At 40.6% G+C, this 17,139-nt stretch overlaps 1 protein-coding gene across 2 annotated transcripts in view; it reads right to left on the bottom strand.

Annotated features, from left to right (window-relative positions):
• Nucleotides 1-17,139, bottom strand: part of ALDH1A2 (aldehyde dehydrogenase 1 family member A2) — a 91,758-nt gene that overhangs the window by 37,976 nt on the left and 36,643 nt on the right. For both annotated transcript variants that reach the window (XM_070623760.1, XM_070623771.1), the window contains 4 exons: nucleotides 15,280-15,384; nucleotides 14,961-15,101; nucleotides 11,947-12,076; nucleotides 99-160 (listed from right to left, as the gene is read on the bottom strand). In XM_070623760.1, the coding sequence (XP_070479861.1) occupies nucleotides 99-160; nucleotides 11,947-12,076; nucleotides 14,961-15,101; nucleotides 15,280-15,384 (438 nt within the window). The remainder of the gene's footprint in view (nucleotides 1-98; nucleotides 161-11,946; nucleotides 12,077-14,960; nucleotides 15,102-15,279; nucleotides 15,385-17,139) is intronic.

Here is a 17,139-nt window from a genome sequence, read left to right as displayed (position 1 = left end):
TAATGGAAAACACACATCACTGAGGTCTGTGTTTTATGTATCTTTAAGAGAACTGGTTCAAATGAAAATAAATACGAAGCGCGAGGAGATACACTCACCGGGATGATCTGTCCACACACTCCAATGGGTTCGTGTCTTGTAAAGGTAAAATAGTCTCCATCTGAAAGAAATGAGCATGGTCATTCCCAGGGAGCTCAGATTAGAACAAAAATGCAGAGGGAGAACTCATGTGGCAGCAAAAAACAGAAATAAAGTTGAAAAATCATCCTATTCAACTGTGCATGAAATCTGGTGGAAGGGTCACTACCTGGCATAGGGCATCTCCAGATATGGCTCCCAGACACCCGGGCAGAGTACTGACAAGAGGACCTCAAAGGTAAAAGGACACGAGAGGACACTGGAAGAAGTCCTTGCGTGAACCATGTCGGGGGGAGCTGGAAACTGGCAAATATTAAATACTAAATTTTATATTAAATATTAAAACGATGCATGTAGAACAGTTATCTGATTTAAAAACTGAGGTACTTCAAAATTTTAGATAACCTTCCGAAGTATTAAAAGAAAAACTAAGTAAAATGCTATTGGGTAAATTTAAAGCGCTAGGCAACCGGAAAAGGTGAGGAGGGGAAAAGGTCTATTCCACGACAATCCAGGCGTCCAAATGCACTTCCTGGGGCTGAGGGACAAGGCCCATCTAGGCCTATTGCAAGAAGGCAAAAGCCCACTTCAAAAACTCCATCAAGAACCCAGAGCCTCCACCGCAAACTCGCAGTGGAAATGAGGACGGCTTGACAACCTCGTGTTCCTTACAGGGGCAACAGGCAATTGGAATAAGCACCCGGGAAGGCCAGACCAAATGCATCTTTAGGAAAATGCCACGACGTTTATCTGAATTATTTTAAATGGCTAATTGAAATAACCAAGGAAAGGCACGTTTTTGGCATATGCCTTTTCATGCCTGGTACTGGGCAAAGTCTCTGTTTTTCCCTCCACCTCCAGCCTTTTGGACACTTCTCTGATGTGTTTCTCTCTCAGGGGAAGCGAAGACCCCCAGTTAGCACTGGTGAACAGCGTCACCATCAGGGGTGGGGATGGAGGGGGCGCAGGTGGAGGGTGCCGGCTGGGGGAAGAGAAATGGTGTGATTGTTTACCATTGTCCTTCAACACACCTCAATCACTAATATTTAGCACACAGAATTGTTTTAATTAAATTCAGAATTACACATTTTTAAATAATTAAAGGTCTCTCTCTTTCCCAGACCTCTTCCCAGAATTAACAGGCGTTGCTGGTAAATCTTTTCAAAAAAGTTTTTTTCACATATAAGTATATGAAGCATCCTTTTATTCCCTCTTCCTCCTTTTTCTGTGTTTGGGTTTTTTCCCACTTTTTTCTTTCATATAAACCTAACATCTTTTGAACGGCTGCGTGTTATTCCACTGGCTGAATAAATAACGGTACTACCGTAAACTGTCGTGAGGGGCATAGAGATTGCATTCAGTTTAGGCTATTATAAATATTGCTGCAACACTATCATTTTATATATCTTTGCATATCTGTGGACTTTCCTGGTTAAAGTTCATGTACATTTCAAATTTTGATAAATATCACCAAATCGCCCTTCAGAAACATTACACAATTCATAATTCCAATAACATGCTATTTTGCCCTACCCTTTAACACCAGGGTTTTGCAAACATTTTAATTTCAGTTAACCTGACGGGTGAAAAATGGCAACTTGTTTTGATTTGTGTTTAATGATACATGCACTGAGTATCTTTTCATGTTTACTGGCCATTTTCAATGTTTTTCTTCAGGTTTATATCCTTTGCCATTTTTCTATTGGGTTATTCATCTTTTCAGTCATTGGAAGAACTCTAGGTATATTGAGGAAATGAGGCCTTTGTCATGTGTATTTGCAAAGTTTTTGCCTAATCTGCTGCTTGTCTCTTTATTTTGTTTTATGCATGTTACTTTAAATGGAAGAAATTACGAAGTAGGTAGTGCTCAGCAATGTAGGAAGGAAATTATATCTCCATTACAACAAAAAAAAGAGCCAAAAAGTGGAGGCTGTCCACAGGATGACAATAAAAAGTCTGAGTAATATTTTAAAAATAAAATTAACTATGTTAGCTTTGTATGCGGACAATTCAAGAATCTTCACAGATATGACTCTCTACAATAGTGTAAGTTACTACCCTTCTTCAATTTATAAATCTCTGGGAATGTTTTTTTTTTAAATATTAACACCAATTAATGTTTCATGGGTTTTTTTTCAGAAGATATGAATGTAATGTCAGGCTCTTCTTTATGGAAAGGTTTTTCATGAAGAGTAATGACACTGATAACAGGTGAGAGAATTTCTTTGCAAGGAATTCCTCCCCAACTACACTGTGTAATTTGGCTATGGTGACGGATTCACGTGGATAATCCCAGACCACAGAATCAGAGTGTAATGTCTACATGGAATGCAAAAGGGCTGAGAAAAAAATGGGAATACGAACTGAAGAAGAACACAGGTGTTTATTTTAGCAGCATGTGTGGGAAACTAGAATGGTTCTGAGAAAACACACAGGGCACTTGCACAAGCACAGCATAATAATTCATAAAGCATTTCCCTTCTCTACATTCCAAATTTTGAAGAATTTAGTTGTATTACCTACATAGTTTTGAAAGTTACTTAAGAAATGAGAGAAGGAAAAAATATCGGCAAAATCTTAAAAAGGTGACCTCTTGAAGAACTGAACTTGACTCCATAATTGTGTCCCAAGAGAAACTGAGTTATGAGGAACGAAAACTTTCTTAGATAAACGGTTCACAGATCTGACAATTAGGTAAAGGCTGACATAAAGGAAGGGACTGAAGGATCTTCTATCTCTACAGTTCCTTTAAGTAGTATATAAAGAAATGAAGCGTATTTGGTGCTTGAACTCTTCCCCAAAGAGTGAAAGAGATAAAGAAAGGGCCCTAGACCTTGAGCTCTGTCTGCATTCTCGTCTGGTTAGTGGAAGATGATTCTGGACACTCCTAGTCTGACTTGAGGTGCCCGGCAAACACAATGCTGTACCTTCTACGTGTCCCCTTGGTTAGGCCTAAAGGCACCTCTGTGGTCCTTCACACCTACTAGGACTCTGCTCCGAGTCCCACCACACTTCTACACTAAGGTTACCCAAAAGCCAGTCACTCAAGAGCCACCGTCATAATTTTTTCCATATCCAAGTATCACTCTCTTACTTACTTAATAATTTGTTAAATCAACTGATCTTTTAAAAATATGTAAATGCTGCTTGTTAGCCTCACCTTAAGGAAAATCTATGAAATAACAGGTGTCATGAGCTAGCAATATTTTCTTCTAATATTCAAACCTCATAATTAAAATAAAAAATGTTCACTACTTTACCGGATAGAATCGTCTTGGATGCTCCCAGCGCCATATGGTATGCCATATTGCACTTCTCAATATGCACCTGGCGATCTTGTTAAAATGCAGGTTCTGAATCAGTAAGTCAGGGGTGGACCTGAGTCTGCATTTCGACAAGCTCCCGGGTGATGCCGCTGCTTCTGGTCCACAGACCACACTCCGAGCAGAGAGGTTCAGAGGAACCAAGAGGGTACAGGGAAGTCTGCAGGTCATGATGACCTACAGGTGCTGACTATATTTCTGTGTGTTTATTTTTTGCCTCTCAGATAACTACTAATTTGCCAGAAAGGAGCTTGAAGTGTAGGAGAAACTGATCAATGTTGTTAATACTTTTAAAATAGTGAAGTAAGTACAAAAACATACATTTCTATGGAAACTTACAAAATATTTTCGCATTCTTATCTCATTTCACACTCAAAACAACTCTATGAAAAAAGATAGGGCAACTGTTATTATCAACATTCTATAAACAGAGAAAATATGGAACTGAGAGGTTAAGTCCAAAGTGATATAACTGGTTAAGCTGTGGCTCCTGGACTTGAATCTGGGTCCCCAGACTTCAAGTTCATTACCCATAGGAACAAATTCAAGACTCTTGTGAATAAGGTGCTGGATTTAGCTGGATATCACAAACCACAGAATCAGAGTGTAATGTCAAGAAGGAGTGCAAATTGGGGGAAAATGACAACTCCTTTGTGAAGGGTGAAGATGACTCTTTGAGGACGTGGTATGTGGACACAAAGAACTCACACAAACTCTGGTATCCTAAGTTCTAAAGGGAACAGTGCCGAGCAACACTCTCTCCCTTTGGGTGGAGGAGCCCAGGACTGAGGGCCTCTCTCCTCTCTCATCCAGGCAGAGTCTACGAGAAGGGTGACAGAGTGTTATTTCTCTCTCTCTTGTAAACCTAAGATGATATATAATGAGCACTCTTCTCTGCCTAGAAGAAAAACTACAGCCCATTTCCCCATCTTTTATGTTAATAATGCTCTCTAAATAAGGCAAGATGACTTAAAAGGTTGTCCCTTCATTTCTCTAGCTTTACACTATAAAGCATATCCACTTGATATAGAAGAAAATCTCCACCCAAACACGGATACTCCTTTACAGGCTATGATGATTTTAGGTCTTCTTAGCAAATGTGAGGCATTACAGAGAGAGCTCAGCCTCAGCAAGGAAGGACGCATGTGATGAGGATACCAGAGAAACGTCCTGAATACCACGTTCTGAGCCAACGAGTTAGAACATTACATATGGTGGAGAAAACTAAAGAAGAGATGAGAACCAAAACAGAAATACAAAATCACGCATAAGACTATCTCTTAGCCTCTCTTCCATTCATTCAAAAAAGGAAAAAATACAGAGTAGTACATACTGCTCTTAAAAAGAGTTTAAGGCACAGCCAGAGACAACTTTTCTGATGTGTTTTTATATCTAAGTGTTTCCACCTTGTGGAGAATGTAAAAATCTTTATAAAATTAAGTACTTTATTAGATTATGAATTTGGTTGAACTATGGAGCAAATTTTATTGAATATGTGCAGATTGAGCCATTTCTAGAATTATACTAAGAAAGCCAATTTTTCCCTAGAAGTGAGTACTAGAATAAGCCTCTTCTATATCTGTGAAATGTCGAACCACTGTTCTATTTTCTTGGATGGGGTTCATCAAATTACACAGGAGAGACAGCAGGTATTTAGTTAATTAGAACAATTTAATTATTTGGATTATTCCTTCAGGGTAAACATATTTCTTAAAGCAGATTTTATAGTTGCTTGAAAAAAATTTTTGATAGAAATTTTATTCTCATAAGAATATCTAGCCTTGGCACAGTCTATACATAAACTAGATTGAGCATGATTACGAGATACGTCCAATCAATAAGATCACAAAAATCTGAAATGTGCCAGAAATTGAGGAGAAATGTATCCAATATGGACCTCAAGAAATAGCTCCCAATTACAATACCGAGTGCTTCAGGAACCACAGCAAAATTTATATACCTGGTAACACTAAAATGAGTTTATTTAATAGCATAAAAAACTGTAACACAATTCAGTAAATGGAAGGTCACCTTCCAATCTCTAATCTGTGTACAGAACTAACTTTTGGGGGGCTAGTAACCCTTCTGATGACCGCAGTATTAAACAATTAGACCAACTACACTGAACTATTCCATTATGTACCCTAGCAGATTCCTATGTATTCTGACACTGAACAGACCTCACTGAACATTTCACAGCTATAATGATAAACTCTATAAACGCCGACACAAACAGAGACTTTACGTTAGTACACAGTTATGCTAACACTCTTCCTCTCAGGAATCTGCTGGTAGCCAGCTCCTCACCAGTTAGACCACATGTTCCTGAGTCTGTCATGAAGTATCTTAGCTCTACCACTACTCCATTATGTGGTCTTGAAAAAAAGTTACTTTCCTTCTCTGGACATCAGTGTCTTAGTCTGAAAAATGAGGAGCTTGGTGTTCGGGACTCCTGATGACTTTTTCAGGGTGAACTTCTCAATGAGGTTACATGTGAAGCAGACTTTACGACCTCCTGTCACCAACCCTTCAGCTCCCTCTAACACCCCAGGTTCTTCTTAGGCGGGCAGAGCGAACAGCTCCTGACTCTCCTTCTGAGCGCACAAGATCTCACCATCCGAGATCTCTGTTGACAACACTAAACTAGACCAAGCTGCTGAAGGCAAATCTTCAGGATCTGAGTCAAGGTCTGCACATTTTGAGCCTGTTCTTTAGCTTAACAGGTAAACTGGAAGGGGGTGAAGTGAATAAAATAATTACATATGACCTGGGTAGTTTTTTTAACCTTTCCTATATGCTAATGTATCATAAAGCCATTTTTATGGCAGAATTCAGCTTAAAGCACGAACTACATTTTCTCTGCTTATGTATCACAAAATCAATACAATCAACACTTGTTACAGAGAAAAATCACAAGTAATGAAAGTCAATTAACCCCCATTTCTCCCTCAGTAAATTAAAAACAAGCTTTGATCCTGCCTCCATCACAAGGAGTTTCTGGTGAGGAGAGGAGCAGAAGATTTTGATATAGGTTAAAAATAATCTATATGGAGAAAAGAATACTTCCCCTTCAGGGCTGCTATGAGATTAGAGATATATAATGGGCACAAAGAAAGTGTTCAATAAATCATAGTAATGATTATTATTTATCATCATAATTAGGAGTTGCCACAGGAGAAGGGTCAAAGCACAGGATTTACGGTCAGAAAGAACGGCTCCACTGATACCATGGCAGGAAATGACAGACAGTGTTATAAAGGGAACGACACTGAGACCCTTGTGAATCAAAGTGATACTGCATGACCTGCAGTGACATCCAAGTGTGGGCCTTGAGTGGGACGTGATGGAGAGGGATGGGAGAAGCTCTCAATTCAGAGGGAGAAACAGCTGTCCAGCGGATGGCTCAACAGTGGTCATGCCAAAACCCTTTTCTCCTCTTCCCAAATATTCTACGGGAAGGCCACCCTTCAGGGGGAGGGAAAAAATGCAGAATATTTGCTCTCTCCAACTGATTATCCATTATGTAATCAAAGTGCTCTTTCCACCCTTTTGTTTCTCGTTTTTTTGTGAGCAAGATTCAGCCTAAGCTAACATCCGTTGCCAATCCTCCTCTTTTTTTGTGCTTAAGGAAGATGAGCTGTGAGCTAACATCTGTGCCAATCTTCCTCTACTTTATATGTGGGATGCCTCCACAGCATGGCTGATGAGTGGAGTAGGTCTGCACCCAGGATCCGAACCTGCGAACCTGGGCCGTCAAAGCAGAGCACGTGGAACTTTAACCACTTGGCCATGGGGCTGGCCCCCAAAGTGCTCTTTCTAAAATGAATTTTTGATCAAGGCACTCATCTATTTAAAATAATTCAGTGACTCACCATTGCTATGGAATAAAACTTGTAGCATGGTTTACCCAGGCCCAGAGCCCCACTGTCCTCTATATCTGGCTATCTTTTCAGATCCACTACCGCACTGTACTGTCTTCCCTCCATGCTTTGCACAGGCTATTACCACCACCTGTGATGGCCCTGTCTCCATCTTCACTTACCTGCCCTTCAGGTATCATCGTGTACATCCCACTTCCTTCTCCAAGAAGCCTTAGTGCTGGGTGAGATGCTTCTCTTATGGAGTCCCATTGACTGTCATGCTATCATATTTGAATAAGCCACACTACACTGCAATTGCTTGTCTACTTGTTTTTCTTCCTATTCTATGAGCATCTTACTTACTCACCTTGGTATCCCCAGTGCTTAACACAGGACCTTAAACATAGCAGGTACTCAAAAAAAAATATATCTGTAGAATGAATGAATGTATGAAGGAATGAGGGAATGACTGAGAGGCTGAAGTTGCTGCCTGGCAGAGGAGGTGAAGGGAGAGCTCTTCCCATCATAAGGTAGATTGCCCGGCCTTCCTAAATGGGAAGGAGTGGAAAAGATAACAGCATAATTCTTCCCATGCTTTTTGGTTCTTACCCTTTAGTGTCGGAGAAGCTAAGCTGGATGAACCACGGAGTATAATTCAATATGACAAAGTAATCTTATATTAAAAAAAATTTCAATTTTATTTTCATGGGTGATCAGACAGAACTGTGTACTTCCTCTAAGGGCTATGGTTCAGTATTCAGTAACTCAGTGTCCACGCCAACTTTACAGAATGTAACGACCATGAATAACGAGACTCAACTGTGCATTAATCTAAAAATCTGCAGAGGGTTAAAGACATCACTGGGGAGATTGGTCTCTTCCTCTTCCTGCCCTGCTAAACTGGTCTCTATAAGAAGAGGGTCTAGATAGCGGCTTAGCCAGAAAAAGACTTGAGTTTGAATCTCAGGCCTGCCACTTACTAGACACGTGACCTTGTTCACATTAAACCCTTGCTCGCTGTCTCATTTTCTTACCTGTAAAATGGGTACAAGACCCTTTAAAATCCAATCTTTCTCACAGAATCACATAGATTCTGTATGTGAAAAAACATTCTACATTCTCAAGTGCTATGCAAATATAACATGCAATATTCCTTTATAGTTCCAAACTCAAAATTAGGGGGTTTCACAGGGAAATGCACGTAACACAGTAACGACCTCATGCTTAAAGGCTAACAGCCTTCTCACATTCCAGATTTCACTGGAAAAAGCCAAGAATGCAGAGACAAAATCAAACCGATGTTAAATTATGGGGTTACAAATGACATATAAACACAAAAGAATTGACTGAACAAATTTGAGAATAAATAAGCGAATAATAATGACACCCCATTTCCCTGATCTTCCTGGACAGCCCCCCTGGTTTAGTCCAGCTAGCTTCACTGAACACTGAGCTAGCCAAAGGGGCCGTAAGCTGACTTTTCAGTAGCCCACAGGCAAGCCCAAGGAACAGAAAGGAAAGCTGCCAAGTTCACATTTGCCTCCATCCTCTCCTCATCCACTTGAGGGACCACAGCAAGAGCCCTTACATGCCAAAGCCCCGGCCTCCTAGGAGGTCTGCCTACAGACCTGACTCCCCGGAGAGTCCCTCATCCTGGTATCCCTCTAAACGCACTCCAAGAAAAATCAGGGAGACAAAAATTTACTTAGCATTTAAGAGAATTCCTCACTTTTTTCCCTTCACAGGCTGAACACCAGTTGATGAGTAAAGACGGGAGAGGCTACTGTGAAAGCCTTTTCTAAGCCCTTATTTCTAACTCCTAGGTCAACATCCTCAGGATCTCTGAAGAGCATCAGATGAAAACAGTGGAGTTTATGGACCAATCACTTCTATTGTCAGACAAAGTTAGAGTAAAGCATCAAACATTATCATTGACTCCACCAAATCTATCTAACCAGGGTCCTGTCTCCTAAAGAAGAAAAAAAACCTAAGACATTGGTAGGACAAATGAGATTTATGTGTATAACCTTCCTTGTCACCTTACTTCTAAGATATCTGCAAATCATTTGAAAAGATAAATTTAAAGGCCGGAAACATATTTGCTGTTTTAATAGTGAAATGGTAGGTGGGGAGGGGGGAGCAAAAAAACTAGGGCCTTTGATACTGCTAATTTATCTTTTTGCATTGAAATAGGAGAGGCCAACCTAAGAAGGCTGACATACGTCCTGTTTTCTCTTTCCCAATTATTTTATTGAGGTCATAATGGTCTATAACATTGTGTAATTTCAGGTGCACATTATTATTTATCAGTTTCTGTAAACACTGCTTCGTGCTCACCACCGACAGTCTAACTTTTGTCCATCACCATATATATGTTCTGTTTTTGATGAAGTTTCAATTCCTAGGCCCTCCAACAGGTATGCTCGCACCAAATAGTGACTTGGCCTCACTTAGGTCATTCCCAAATCCTGCAAGTGATGCTAGAGAAGCGTGGTTCTGTAATATCCTTAGAGCCAGGACTGAACTAAGATGCTGGCATCCCCTAAAAGTAATCTTCTCCATCCTTCTGAGCCTGCTGAACAAGGGAACCCTCGGGATGCTGGGGAAGAGTACCTATAATCGGAAACCCATTATCTAAAGACTAATGTTCCACATGTTGCCATCACTCATGGAGATCATTTGAAAACAGTCCTTTGAAATCTCTTCTCTGTCCCTTCTCCACTCTCATTGTGACTTCTTCTCTTTCTGCCCCAGGCCTAAATGGGGCATCACAACAGCCACCTGGGTGCTGCTGGGCTCTGTATCCTCACTACTCAAGGCAGAGAACCAGCAGCATAGGCATCACTTGGCAGCTGGTTAGGAATGCAGAATCTCAGGCCCCGCCCCAGACCTGTTCGATCAGAAACTGCACTTGAAGAAGATCCCAGGGGATAGATGTGCACATTAAACTTTGAGAAGCACTGCTCTAAGTCATCTGCACTGTCAGCCAACCATGCGCTTTTCTGGTAAATCAATACTCCCCAGCCTAGGAAGGCCCTAACAGGGCGCTCCAAAGTGCCAGCATCCCTTCCACTCTTCCTGGGATGCACATAGAGAGCAGGCTGTTTTCTGGAGAACACAGGTAGAGTACCTGGCATGGTACTTAGCAGCATCTGGGAGCCGCTCGATAAACACGTATTTCTTTCCTTATATCTATTCACTACTCCTGACATCCTCAAATCTCTTTCTGTCGGTCCCTTTCAGTCATGCCATCTCTTCCTCCCTGTATCTCAAATGGATCCTTTACTGAAGTAATTCACCAAGCTCTAATGTCAAAATTTCAGCTCTGCAACTCTTCGCTGTGTGAATTAGGAAAACTATTTAACTTCTCTACGCCTCAGTTTCCTCCTCTGTCAATGAGGATGTTACAATATACTTTCCCTTTGGAGATGCTGCGGAAGCACTCAATTTCGTATTAGCTATCACTAGTATTCATGCTCAGAGCAAGACCTTTCCATTGACTGATGGAATTTGGATACTTTCTCTCTCCTTTAAAGCACTGCAGCACTGACAGGCCACGCCACGCGACTTAGCACCTGACTGTGACTCTCCTGTAGGGATCTTTGTTTTGTGTTGTCAGTGTTATCTCCTAACCTGGATCTTAAAAAAAAAAGGAAAAAAAATGTGTAAGGATGGTTGTAGTTATTGCAGATTGTGCAAGTAATTCATGGTCGTGACAGGAAACACAGCCAGCCCTAGTGGTCTAGAGGTCATGATTGGGCACGCTCACTGTTGCAGCCTGGGTCTGTTTCCCTATCAGGACACTACACCACCCGTCTGTCGGTTGTCATACTGTGGCGGCTGCGTGCTGCTGTGATGCTGAAAGCTATGTCCCCAGTATTTCAAATACCAGCAGGTCACCCATGGTGGACAGTTTTAGCAGAGCTTCCAGACTAGACAGACTAGGAAGAAGGACCTGGCCACCCACTTCCGAAGAAATTGGCCACAAAAACCCTATGAACAGCAGTGGAGTATTGTCTGATACAGCGCTGGAAGGTGAGAGGATGATGTGAAAAGACCGGGCAGGGTCCCACTCTGCTGTACACGGGGTCGCTAGGAGTCAGAATTGACTTGATGGCACTAACAATAAAAACAGGAAATATAAAAAAAGAAATATATCATCCATAACTTCACCACTAAGAGACAACAATTGTTAACATTTTATAGAATTTCCTTGCAAACAAGTAGATCTTATGTTTCAGGAGGGCGAGGACCAAGTCTTAATCTTCTTGGAATTTTCCCTGACTTCCCCACTCCCAATTGCCCAATGCCTCTCCACACCCCCAGAACCTAACCAAGCACAGTGCTAAGCACTTAGCAGCTGACAAACACATACTGTTCCTTAGCTGATTGATGTATTGATGTAAGTGGCTTGCCCCTGCACTTATGTGCAAACTGTCTACGTACAGAAATAGGGACGTCGTCAGAGTTAGTGACGGAATTTGTTTGGTTCTTTGTTCGGTTCAAGCTGCTCTAAGTGTGCTCAGATCTGGATCCTATGTGACTGCTGTTTGTGTTTGGTGGTGAAAGTGTGTTTATGGTGGAACCTCATGTTTCTCTTTTCAATGTACTCAAATTTCACATACCTACAGGAATGGTCATCCCGTGAATTTTATCAGCCCAGCCTGCATAATACCGAAGGGTTTTGATGACCCCCTGCAAATCCACGTAAAAAGCTTGCAGGAACGGTTTGCCACCATTTAGGGATTCCATGGTCTGCAGGGAAAGAAATGGAGAGAACTTTCCAGTGATACACTAAATAATTTCTGGAGCAGAAGAAAACTGGAAGAGAGAGAATACGAGTGAATATGAATAGTGATGCATACCTGGTCAATTTTGATTTCCCAAATAAAAAGATTTTTGGTTCTGCCAGTTTAGTTTCATTTCCAGTAAAAACCACAATGAATATACATGTGCATGTTCTTGCGCCTCTGGGTTTCCAGGAACCACTATCCAAATCCATAAACACAGCATTTCTTCAACTGATGATAAAGAAATGTTCTGCTTGTCAAACTAGCTTCTGTTATATTAATGATCAGAGCTGCACGGGGATTTTTTGGAGTCTACATCAGTAATCCGAATCCATAAAGAGGAGCAGGGACATGGGCCTTTATGCAACTGATGAGAATATAAAACGCTCTCCACAGCTGCCAAGACCCCTGCTGAGAAACGGAATATCCATGGCGCACAGCGAGCTTATTTATTACCACCAAATAAACAAGGTCTCCTCGAGGGAAGCTCATAATTTAACAACTTAAGGGCTGGTGTTTTGCAAATATTTATGTTAACAACCATTATCTATTAAGAGTAAAGTAACTGGTCTATTTAATAAAAACAGAGGTATTAAGCAGTTTTGATTACGAATGTTATTATTGTAATGACATGTTCCTAAACTGGTTAAAGCTGTAACAAAAAGAATTACAAATGAATACACTGAAATGAGAAAAGAGTATTTTGACTTGAAAAATATTAAAGGTGTTACAAGTTTAACAAATGAAATAAACAAAAACCTATGTTTGTAGTCTTATGTCCTCTGTAAGGACGTTTTATAATACATATTGGTGTGAAAATTAACGGAGTGATACAAAACTAAAACTGAAATATTCTCCATTCAATGACATGAAAACAGTATTATTTACAGTACAACTGGATACTTACTATGTACATAAGATGAAATTCATTTTAAAATATCATGTTACTTATCTCTGTACATTGGCTCACATTTCTTAAAGGGACTCAAATTATTTCCCAGTACTTTCTAGAATATTTATATGTCCATGAGATGGGCATTACATTCTCCATGCAGCTGGCATAGAGCCAAGGTCTACACAGCATAGAGTGAAGTAGAGTCAACAACCAGAATCTGGGCCACCTAAATGGTCCCTATGAGCTACTGACACAGCTGAATACACCTGAGAGTTGCCAGGCCTGGGTCATTTTCAATTGTGTGTACTTGGATGCAGCACTAACTGCAGTTTTCTGGTCAGGAGCTCCCTTATATTCCAGAGGCTACCTCTTATTAAAACTCATTCCTCTCATGGCTTGGTAGTGTTTACAAGTAGGAATCTCATTTAAGTGTGATGGGAAAACGGACTTGATCAGTGAGACATACGTCAGAAAAAGGACGGCATTTGAATTTTATGACATGAAAATATAACTGCAGAAATGAACTGTATCATCATCTGGTACATACCGTTCATCTACAAATACTGTGTAGATTTAACTCAATTAAACAGACAATTATAGACCATCAATGTGCCCCCCACTGACCATTTATGTGTCAGCAACTGTGCTAGGATTACAAAAAGAAGGAAGTAAAATACAATTTTCACTCTCAAAGAAATCATAATCTAGTGAAGAGACAAGGATATAGACCAGCATTCCCCAAGGTGTTCCAAAGAATTCAGTTTTGCTCAATATTGATAGGTTAGCCAAAAGAATAGTGTTGAGGCTCAAATAAGTTTGAGAAACATTGAGTAGGGCTTTTGAGAATCTTTAATATGCTCAGTGTCCTGTGAATCTCCAAGGAGTTACTTCATCAGGAAACACCTTTTTCACAATATGCATAGACACTTGATTGGAACAGTACTCCTTGAAGAATGAGATTATAAAATGTTTTTATAGACAAATGAGTGTTACCTATAGCTAGAGTTCCAAACCATCTCCATAAAGGATTCATTTTTCTTCCCATAGTATGAACAGATCCCTGAGGGGGATGGTAGGAGGAAGAGCCCTGGCAGAAGGGACACTGAGGAAGGCACTAGCGTGTCCCTCTCCCGAAGCAAGCCCAATAGTGGCCCGCCTTCCCACAGGGAGAGTAGGATATGGTGCTCATGGTTTGAAAGACCTGTCTGAACAGGGCATTGTCTAACTAGGATGCCCTAAATATTAACTGATCAATTGTGGGTCATCCAGGCGGAGATCCCTGTTGTACAGCACAGATATTCCAAAATGCTTCCAGTTTCAAAAAAACGTGTATTCTCTAAGAAATTGACTTTTATTTTAAAAACAGCAAAAATAACAACCACCACAAACCACTAGGAGAGGGGAAATTCCTTATGCGAGAAAATGATTGTTTTAGTGAAAGAAAGCCGCTATTTCTCCTTTCTGCTGGTTCTAGAATGTGACGGAAGAACAAAGAGAGCAAAAGTGTATGAGAGGTCCACATCATGCCTCTGCTTCTGAAGGGCTCTCTTTAGTCGAGAGGGGTTAACTCCGGGGAGGGCAAAGCCAGTCCTATTTGATTCTCAACTGAATCATTTGGTATTTGTTTTTTGCAAGCAGTGTGGTGACTCTCCCACTGCTTAGCTGTTTTTGTTTTGTTTTGTTTGTTGAGAGCAGGGACGGAAGGCAGGAAGGTCCTTACTAGTCATGGGAAGCTATAGTTTTGCTCTTCAAAAAATTCAGTGAGAGACACTCAGATGGTCCTCCACTTCCCCATCTGATTCCGAAAGCCAAACATCTATTTCATATGCATTACATACTCTTTAGTTTGTCCCCCAGGACTACTTCGCATCCTATTTTCAGAAAGACTCTGGAATCTAAATCTCAGTGGAATGGTAAATTTGGGGTAAAGACAATGTTTTCTTAGGCTACTTACTGCAAGAACTGCCCTGTCTCGTTCCACCAAGTCTGCAAGCTTATCCAATAGACGTCCTCTTTCTGAAGCATCCATCCTTCTCCACACTGACCCAAGAGAGAAAGCCAGGCGGGCTGCCTGCACTGCTTTGTCTATATCTGCCTGTTGGAGAGGAAGAGGCACAAGTGAAGAGTGAGAACACTCCAAACAAAGGAAGAACCATCTACTTCACGAAAAAGGTGACGAGTGAACATCAGTGGTGTCTAGAGAGCATAAGTTTGGTGCTCTGTTGTCTGAAGGTAGTTATTTCATGGGGAATCTTCTTCTAAGAAGGACATACCTTGTCTGCTTCTTGAACTTCACACACCTGTTCTCCTGTGGCTGGATTATAGACAGGGAACACTCTCCCACTCTCTGAGTTCTGCCACTCGTTGTTAATAAAAATCTAAGGGAGTAGACAACAGAATGGGTGAGACAGGTGATAAGAAGCCAGTCAACGGCGAAGTATTACGGAAGTACCATGGTAGCAACACTTGTTCTATATGTTTGCTGGTGTATAACTAACGCATAGAATTGAAAGAGTTACGAGAGACGCTTCAATGATATGCAGTCCAGTCTCACCCTTAATTCAAGAATTTCCTCTATGATATCTTTACCTCAATGTCATCCAAAGATTAATAATAGCCCTTACCTGTGAACCTGTCAACCAGTGAGAGCGTCAAACAAGCACGGAAGGACAGAGTCTCACATACTTACAAACCACTGAGGCTGAGAAAATATTTATCGATAGCCCAAGCTCCAGTCAATATCCACAAGGGGTAATTCGTGGATCAAACTGACAGTCATCACACCTTAGATCCTAGTTTCTCTGTCAGAGGCATGAGTGACTTCACAGGGAAACCTGAAAGTGCTGGAATAAGCGTTCGTCTGATTTACAGTCAGATCCTGAACTGAGCAATGACTCTTATTTAACTGGTGAGTTAAATAAGTTACATGTGTAAATCCAAGTTTGACGTCTCTCCCTTTGCTGGGTAGGCTACAAGGCTCAGCAAAGGGAAAATGCCTGTAACTTCCAAATTAGTCTCTCTAGGATTTCTTAAGAGATTTGATTTCCTTACACAGGAAGTGAAGATTATACTAAAATGGCAAAGAGAGTAATGGTTTAAGAATTTATTCAAGTCAATTTCTCAGAAAATTTGTAAGAAATGAGTTAAAGGAGAAGGGAAAATATAGGCAAAGAAATTTTTATTGATATTAAGACAGAAAACTAAACTAATATTTTTTGGACTATGAAAGCTCAAAGAATACAAAAAGATATTTTACTCTCTAAAATATATGGCATGACAATGAACTTATGAGCCAGTCAGTCACAATTTAGAACAAACACAAGGACACACTGATTTGATATTGCCTGCCATTTTAACAATCACAGATGAGGCTAAATGAGCATAGATCTACAATTTTATATATTAAGTTCTAGATTACTCTAAAGCTTTGCTTTTTCCCTTATTTGACAAAACAATGATCCTGTGTTGAAAGAGGCACTGATTAAACTAGAGTCTCCTTTTCCTGAAGGCTTTTTAAGATAAAGGGAAAAAAACCCTTAAATCTGTATAAGCACTTAATACAAATGTATTGAGCACAAACACAGTGACCTTGTAATTGTATAACATTTTACAGTTTTTAATATACAATTTATACAAACATAATGTATCAAATTATCCAGTAAATACTTAGATACCTCTAGACACAGGAGAGGCAAAGGAGAGGCAAAGACGGCTGAGAGCTCCAGCCCTCTAGGGTCTTTCAGTCTCTAGCAGCTCACTGCATACTCACAACCCCAATGGCAGGATTTTATTATCTCTACTTCTCTAGTAAAGAAGAGAAAACCGAGAGGCCACGGGGTCAAGAGTCTGAAGAAGCTGGTTCTCATCATGGCTCTGATTCAAAATCTACTGCTCTTTCCACCAGAGAATGGTTTCCAGGACTGCTTGGCCCAAGAAACACAATTAGTTAACGTCCAAGCCTGAATTAGAGCTGTAGTTCTTGGACTCCTGATCTACTTCTCTTTTCACTCCAATTAACAAATTTCCCAACAGTTCACAGCTCATCTTATTTGCATACTCCTTTGAAAAAGCACAACATAATCTCCAATGGAACAAAAGAAAAAAGCTCAGAGGTTACTTTCATTATGGATTCA

The sequence above is a fragment of the Equus przewalskii genome, chromosome 1 (assembly GCF_037783145.1).
Source record: "Equus przewalskii isolate Varuska chromosome 1, EquPr2, whole genome shotgun sequence".
Classification (NCBI taxonomy): domain Eukaryota; kingdom Metazoa; phylum Chordata; class Mammalia; order Perissodactyla; family Equidae; genus Equus; species Equus przewalskii.
Note: the sequence above shows the minus strand (reverse complement) of the source record. Positions and strands in the feature narration are given on the sequence as shown.